General features: G+C 39.6%; 1 gene segment (V, D, J or C); it reads left to right on the plus strand.

The window, feature by feature from the left end:
- Positions 1–7,806: 7,806 nt before the first annotated feature.
- Positions 7,807–8,332, plus strand: LOC127687783 (probable non-functional immunoglobulin heavy variable 7-81). The segment is given in 2 exon segments: positions 7,807–7,924; positions 8,004–8,332. Coding segments are annotated over 2 exon segments (375 nt in total).
- The last annotated feature ends 580 nt before the right edge of the window (positions 8,333–8,912 follow it).

Consider the following 8,912-nt stretch of genomic DNA (forward strand, 5'->3'; position numbering starts at 1 on the left):
AGAGCACACTGACTCCTCACAGCCATCCTCTCGTGTGCCCCTCTGGCCTCTTGCAGGACCTGGAGATGTGGTGTTGTAGCTCAGGCTGTTCTGGATCCCGAAGTGGAGATCTGAAGGCTCCTGCCAGATTCCTCAGGACTGGAACCTAAGCTCTGTGGTGCTGACCCACTGGAGCAAGCTGTGTCACGATATTGTTTTTTATTCACTATTTTCTTTGGTAGAGGCAACTCTACAGGCTTCCATTTTGCCTTTCCAACCATAATAGCCCTCACTCCACAGGTCAGAGAACTAACATGAGAATTCTGCTAATTTCTGAGTATATCTATCCCAATTATACATTCCGGAACTGGGGAAATGACCACAGGATGTGTTCGGGGACCCACTGGACTTACTGTGAGTCACACATCAGTCAAAACTCCATTAATCACCTGACCTCCATAAGTCCCTACTCTAACTGGAGGGCAACAATGTATCTTGGGATCTCCTGGGATCAGTGTCAATTCAGAACCAGTATCCAATAACCCCCGGAAAGTCTGATTATTTCATTTCCCCCAGTGTAGAGTCATCCTTGTAAAAGGCCGTAGGTCCCTCTGGGGGAAGAATTGGAGAAAGATTAACAGCAAAACTTTTAGGTGTCATATCAAGCTCCTTCCTTAGGGAAACCCGTCCACCCCTTCATTCAAGGGGTTCTGGATCTGTAAACTGGCTCAAGTCTGGAAAAAGATTCACTGGCCGAGATTGCCTTTTGCCATGATCCAAAGCAGCCTTTCTATCATTTGTTTGAGGATGTTTCTGCTTATACAGATCAAACAGACATGCAATAGGTTTCCTATGTATTTCATCCTTGGAAACACCATGATTGATTAGCCAGTACCAAAAGTCCAAATGAGTCATACCATTATAAAGTCCACCTCTCTGCCCATTATGGAGTATGTCATAAACATTGTTTTGTCTACGCTGTCCATTATTATAACTAAAATCACCTTGTCTCTGGCAATTCAATGCTGCCACCTGGCCCTTGATAACTTGGAGCCCAATTAAACTCATTAAATTTAATTCAACTAATTGAGTAGCAGCATCTCCAACCCTAAGGTCTGGCAGAAGGAAAAGGGAAGGAACAAAACTCTTTAAATGTGCTGGTGCCCCTCTCACCAGTTTGCGTCTTATAGGACTGGTGAAAGCCATATCTTCTGGACCTTCCCATTGTGGAGGATTAGGTTTTATACAAAGTATCCACTCTAGCATTGAAATTTCCCTAAGTCTTAAAATCCCTTCATCAACACTAAGCCAAGGGATATCAGGCATCTCCAACTCCTTTTCACTAGGCCATCTTTTGATACATACTTCAGCCAAACAAACAAACTTTTGACACCCTTTTTAACTGTGCAAGCTTCCATATTAAACCTAGAATCTCCACTCAGAGGACCCGTGCCAATAAACTCAGCCTGCTCTAGTTTTATGCTCCTTCCACCATTATCCCACACCATTAAAATACATTCCCACGCATATTCCCCAGACTTCTCCTTGAATGAATTAGGAAACTCATCAAGCTCCTTAGTAGTATAGTGTATTTCCTCATGGTCTACACTTTCTACTTCTCCTCAAGGGGGCTTCTTTGCCTTGAGTCTGGTTATAGGTCTAGAAGAAACTATTGGTGGGCACTAAGAAACATCAGTATTGTCAGCAAAAGTCACTGCTGATTTATCAGGCTCTGAGAGACTAATTTCCTCAAGTGGAGAAGGCATTATTTCAAGGGGTGGAGTTGAGGGTACTACTTATTCAGGTGGAGCAAGTCCTTGAAAATCTGAAGATTCAAAATTCTCAATTTCAACAGGGTCTTCCCACACAAAGTCACCCCAAGTTATAGGATTCCATTCTTTGCCAATTAATGCCCTTACTTTAACTGCTGACACCCTCTAAGGTTGAGACTCAAATTTCCACTGTAATTCAGACAACCTTATAATGAGGGCTTCAGTTTGATTTTCTGCTACTTGAGATCTATGGGTGCTAGAGAGTAGACTCTCTTCAAGGGCACACTTAGCAACTTTTAGATTGTTTACTTGAGTCTGGAGCTGTTTGATTTTATCACACAACTCCTACCTTTCCTTCATTGTTTTTTCCCTAGATGCTAAGAGCCACCAGTCAGCAAAATCATTTTCCTATCTTTTCCCCAACTTGAAGAAAGTATTGTATACCACCAAATCCCCTAATTCATCAAGATAATTAAAGGCTTCTTTAAGCTTGAGATATAGTTTCATTCACAGGTCTTCAATATTCTTGGAGCTCCCAGGAGGGAGAGAATATGAAGAGGTTTCAGTAATTGAAGGTGCTGGTGGATCAACCAACAACTCCAAAATTTTAAAACATTCATCCTTATACATCTGCTCCTCTAGAACCACTCCTGGTACCAACTTCTGTATTATTTTGGGTTCTCTAGAGTCACAGAACATATGGGTAGTCTCTATTTAGTTAGGGAATTTGTTGATGACTTACAGTCTATAGTCCAACTCCCCAACAATGGTCAATAGCAGCTGTGGATGGAAGTCTAAGGATCTAGAAGTTGCTCAGTCCCACGAGGCAAGCAGGCAAGGAAGAGTGAGTGAGTCTTCCTTCTTCCAATGTACTTATATAGATCTTCAGCAGAGGGTATAGCCAAGATTAAAGGCTATAGATGATTTCTTAAGGTGCTTCTCTGCCATTTGAATTTCGTCAGTTGGAAATTCTTTGTTTAGATCTGTACACCATTTTTTACTAAGGTTATTTGGTTCCCTGGGGTCTAACTTCTTGAGTTCTTTGTATATATTAGCCCTCTATCGGATGTAGGGTTGGTGAAGAACTTTTCCCAATTTGTTGGTTGCCATTTTGTCCTTTTGACAGTGTCCTTTGCCTTATAGAAACTTTGTAATTTTATGAGATCCCATTTGTCAATTCTAGATCTTAGAGCATAAGCTATTGGTGTTCTGTTCAGGAACTTTTCCCCTGTGCCCATGTCCTCAAGGGTCTTCCCCAGTTTCTTTTCTATTAGTTTCAGTGTGTCTGGTTTTACATGGAGGTTCTTGATCCACTTGCAGAGAAGTTTAGTAAATGGAGATAAGAATGGATCAATTCGCATTCTTCTGCATGCTGACCTCCAATTGAACCAGCACCATTTGTTGAAAAGGCTATCGTTTTTCCACTGGATGTTTTCGGCTCCTTTGTCTAAGGTCAAGTGACCATATGTGTGTGGATTCATTTCTGGGTCTTCAATTCTATTCCACTGGTCCACTTGTCTGTCACTGTGCCAATACCATGCAGTTTTTAGCACTATTGCTCTGTAGTATTGCTTGAGGTCTGGGATACTGATTCCCCCAGAAGTTCTTTTACTTTTGAGAATAGTTTTATCTATCCTGGGTGTTTTGTTTTGTTTTGTTTTGTTTTGTTTTTTGTTATTCCAAATGAATCTGAGAATTGCGTTTTCTAACTCTAAGAAGAAAGTTGGGATTTTGATGGGGATTTCATTGAAACTGTATATTGCTTTTGGCAAAATGGCCATTTTAACTATGTTAATCCTGCCAATCTAGGAGCATGGAAGATTTTTCCATTTTCTGAGGCTGAGAAGCACCTTAAAGAATGCTCAACATCATTAGTCATTAGGGAAATGCAAATTTAAAAAACCCTGAGATTTTACCTCACACCATTCAGAATGGCTAAGTTTAAAAACTCAGGAGATAGCAGGTGTTGGTGAGGACATGGAGAAAGAGGAGCACTCCTCCACTGCTGGTGGGATTGTAAGATGGTACAACCACTCTGGAAATAAGTCTGTCTGTTCCTCAGAAAACTGGACATGACACTTCTGGAAGGCCCTGCTATACCTCTCCTGGGCATATACCCAGAGGATTCCCCAGCATGCAATAAGGACCCATGCTCCACTATATTCATAGCAGCCTTATTTATAATAGCAAGAAGCTGGAAACAACCCAGATGTCCCTCAGTGGAGGAATGGATACAGAAAATGTGGTATATTTACACAATGGAATACCACTCAGCAAGTAAAAGCAATGAATTCATGAATTTTTTAGGCAAATGGTTGGAACTGAAAAATATCATCCTAAGCAAGGTAACCCAATCACAAAAGAATACAAATGGAATGAGATCATTGATAAGCGGATATTAATTAGCCCAGAAGCTCTGGTATTGAAGACACAATTAGCATATCAAATGATGAAGAAGGAGGAAGAGGGCCCTAATCCTGGAAAGGCTTGATCCAGCATTGTAGGGGAGCACTAGGACAGAGAAAAGGGAAGGGGAATGATAGAAGAATTGATGGAGAGAAGAGGACTTATGGGGCATATGGGGAGGGGGGAACTGGGAAAGGGGAAAGCATTTGGAATGTAAACAAAGAATATAGAAAATTATGTGTGTGTGTGTGTGTGTATAAGCTGTAAGTCATCAATTGAGGGTGTGGCCTAGATTAAAGGTGTGTGCCTCCATGCCTTTAATCCCAGATGATCTTGAACTCGGAGATCACCTTGTCTTACTCTTCTGGAATTCATAGCCACTATGCTTCAAGATCTCCATGCAAAGATCCAGGTCAGAAACTTATATCTCTGAGCCTCCAGATTAGGATCATAGGTGAGCCTTCCAATTCTAGATTGTTGTTCATTCCAGATATAGTCAAGTTGACAACCAGGAATAGCCACTACAGTCTCCAAAAAACAAAATAACCTAATTAGAAAATGGAGTAGAGAGCTAAACTGAGAATTCTCAATAAAGGAATTTGTAGTAGTCAAGAAACCCTTAATAATTTCTCAGCATCCCTGAGTAATCAGGGAAATTAAAATCAAAGAAAAACCTCAGGATCCACATTATACTAATTACAATGGCTAAGATCAAAAACTCAAGAGAGACCATATTGTAAGGTTGTTAAGAAAGGTGAACACTCCTCCGTAGTGGGTGGGATTTTGCACTGGTACAACCACTCTCAAAAAAAAAAAAAAAAAAAAAAAAAAAAAAAAAAAAAAAAAAAAAACCATCATGTTAGGTAACCAAAACCAAAAGGAATTGAATGATATATAGTTCATGAAACCTGGAAATCAGCCAAAAAGCCAGGCTTGCCATACATCTTCAATACCTGGCAAATGTTGCACCTAAATATTTGTATTAATCCTGCTGTTTTGTTTGCCACAAGAAATCACCTATGATTGTGTCATCCAAGTACCAAGGGCATTAAAAACCAAGAAGACATGATTTTGATGATCTAAAAATTATCAGAAAATTATAAATTCGGCAATTTCATCTTCTACAATTTAAAATCATAGGGTGGCTTTGAAATAGGCACTTTATGCATGATAAGGACTGTGCTGGAAGCTACCATAATGCTCTGACTATCATGGGGGGAGCTTTGTCATGCTACATGGGCTAAATCATTCAGCAGGGGGTGCCAAATTCTCATAGTTTTATTTGCCATTGTGCCAGTGCACAGATGGCGAGACAGCCCTTCCTCTCAGGCCAGCCCTTCCTCTTGTTTCTCAGTAAGCAGAACAAAATGCCAATGTAACTATTGTTTACTTCCTTTGTCTAAGAGCTATCAGAACATGAATAGCGCAGTAAAAAGTCCAGTCTGACCCTCAACACATTTGTCCACATTTCTTCTATTGCCTCTTTCATTCCCACTGTTTTTGTCCTGCCCCCAACTGTAATTCTCTATTCTTAGTCCACACTATCAACACAGAATGCAGTCCATATTAAGCAACACTGTTTCACTTTAACTCAAATACAGGATAATGTGGTTATCACTCCTATTCATAATTCTACTAATTATACTCTATGTTATTTTCACTTTGTACTGTTGCTTTTGCTGTCTTATTATGAGCACTGATTGTAAATTATTAAATGTGGAATATAAGCATAATTAGATTACTTAAATGATTGGTAGTCTTCTTAGGTTTGGAGTATAAAAGAGCAGAAATAATATTAAAATTTGAAAGGGTCTTCTGTGGGATTTCTACATTTCTGTGCTGAAGTTTCTTCATGTTAAAGAATAGATGCTTTACCCATCTAGTTCTCCTAGGTGTTAGATTGGGAAAGGATCTTCACCAACCCTAAATCCGACAGAGGGCTAATATCTAATATATACAAAGAACTCAAGAAGGTAGAACCCAGAGAACCAAATAACCCCATTAAAAAGTGGGATATGGAGCTAAACAAAGAATTTTCATATGAAGAACTTCAGAGAGCTGAATAACACCTTAAGAAATGTTCAACATCATTAATCATTAGGGAAATGCAAATCAAAACATCCATGAGATTTCACCTCACACCAGTCAGAATGGCTAAGGTCAAAAACTCAGGAGACAGCAGGTGTTGGCAAGGATGTGGAGAAAGAGGAACACTCCTCCACTGCTGGTGGGATTGCAAGATGGTACAATGACTTTGGAAATCAGTCTGGCGGTTCCTCAGAAAACTGGGCATGACACTTCCTGAGGACCCTGTTATACCACTCCTAAGCATATATCCAGAGGATTCATCAGCATGCAATAAGGACACATGCTCCACTATGTTTATAGTAGCCTTATTTGTAGTAGCCAGAAGCTGGAAAGAACCCAGGTGTCCTTCAATGGGGGAATGAATACAAAAAAATGTGGTATATTTACACAATGGAGTACTATTCAGGCGTTAGAAACAATGAATTCATGAAATTCTTAGACAAATGGATGGAACTGGAGAACATTACACTAAGTGAGGTAACCCAGTCTCAAAAGATCAATCATGGTATGCAATCACTGATAAGTGGATATTAGCCTAGAAACTTTGAATACCCAAGACATAATCCACAAATTAAATGATGTCCAAAAAGAATGGAGGAGTGGCCCCTGGTTCTGGAAAGACTCAGTGCATGAGTATAGGGGAATTCCAGAACAGGGAAGTGGGAAGGGGTAGATGGAGGAACAGGGGGAGGGAAGAGGCCTTATGGGACTTGCGGGGAGTGTGGACCCAGAAAAGGGGAAATCATTTGAAATGTAAATAAAAAATATATCAATTAAAAAAAGAAAAAAAAACGAATATAATCTTTAGTTTCAAAATTATGTGAAATAAATGCAAAGTTTTCATTCCATTGTGTGATTTTTCACATATGTTGATTTATTATAAAATTGTTTTTTTCGAATTCTTATTATTTTAATTATGTGTCTGTGTATTTGTGTAGGAACACCCTCATTGAAGCAGAGGGAAGGGATATGGGATATAGTATTTCCAGTGGGGCAGGGGGACTGGGAAAGGGAATAACATTAGAAATGTAAATAAATAAGATATGCAATAAAATAAATGTATTTTACATCTATAAATTTCATCAGGAAAGCTCAGTTCCTGGATATAAGAGGGCAGAGAACCATAAGAATTCAGGAAGAGATTCAATTTTGACTCTGTAGGCAAGGACGTATTGATGCTAAGGTCTCAGTATGCAGAGGTCAGTATCTACTGGAAAGGATGAGGTCACTGATTCTGTGCGCAGAGGAGGACAGCAACCTAATATGTGGTTGACATAGGCCACTGTGACACTGTTACATGTATAAGGCTCAGAAATAAGCCATGAGACAGTGAGGTATATGGATGAAAACATCAGGGTGTAAACACAGATCAAGTTGAGAACTTGGGATACTGTACAGTCAGCATGGATTCATAAAAACAACAGATACTCTAAGGGATAGGCTCAGCTACCTAGGGTCAGGGATCTGTGCAAACCTGATTGTGTATCCGGTTTAGTTCAATATGACTTAAGTTGCCCAGACATATGCAAATTTATAGAAGATTTGAGAGTAGAAATCTGAGACTCACTGCACATATCACCAAGGTAGTACCCAGTTAGACTCAAGGAAGCACTGTGCCACAGTCTTAGACATCATGGATTGGGTGTGGAACTTGCTATTTTTCATAGCAGCAGCCCAAAGTAAGAAATCAGAAACAAATGCTCCACTGGGAACCAAGGCAGTTCCATGAAAATTCACCTCCATATGATCTCTTCACAGGTGCCCTAGCACAGGTACAGTTGGTGCAGTCTGGACCAGAGCTGAAACAGCCTGTAGAGACAGTGAAGATATCCTGCAAGACTTCTGGTTATATCTTCACAGACTTTGGAATCAATTGGGTGAAGCATGCTCCAGGAAAAGGATTCAAGTGGATAGGCTGGATCAATACCAAAACTGGGAAGCCAACATATGCTGAAGACTTCAAGGAACGGTTTGTCTTCTCTTTGGAAACCTCTGCCAGCACTGCATATTTGCAGATCAGCAGCCTGAAAAATGAGGACATGGCTAGGTATTACTGTACAACCCACAGTGTGAAAACCACATCCTGAGGATGTCAGAAAACATTAGTGGAAGGTGAATCAGTTATACCCAGACAAAAACAGGAAAAAAAGGTTATCTTCTTAATTTTGGACCACAAATATAAGATTACTGACAACAGATAGAAAATTCACATATGGTCAGCCATATCAGTTGTGTTGTAACAGACTAACTTTATGAAAAGGAGAGGTCACATTTCATAGTATCTTTAATTTGGGATATAAATACTGATAATAAGACAAATTTCAATATACATATACTAAACAGTCAACAAACAATTCTCAAAATGGTACCTAAAAAACAGAACAGACTCTACCATGTTCTCAGAGAAGATGAAAAATCCAGCCTTCTCCAGGCTTATAACAGAGGGTGAAATGACAGAGAACACAGATGTGGTGAAAAACTTTGGACTATAAGCTGCTACTATAGACAACAGATGTCCACAGGCAGCTGTACATGCACTAGTTCTGTTTACTTGCCTCACAAAAAATATAAGTATTTTCAGATAAGTAACACAAATTTGCAAAATTCCAAAGTGAATTTTTGCAGGTGCTCACTGGTATATTACAGTTAAATATAAAAAAAAAAGAA

This window comes from Apodemus sylvaticus, chromosome 6, assembly GCF_947179515.1.
Source record: "Apodemus sylvaticus chromosome 6, mApoSyl1.1, whole genome shotgun sequence".
In the NCBI taxonomy this organism is placed as follows: domain Eukaryota; kingdom Metazoa; phylum Chordata; class Mammalia; order Rodentia; family Muridae; genus Apodemus; species Apodemus sylvaticus.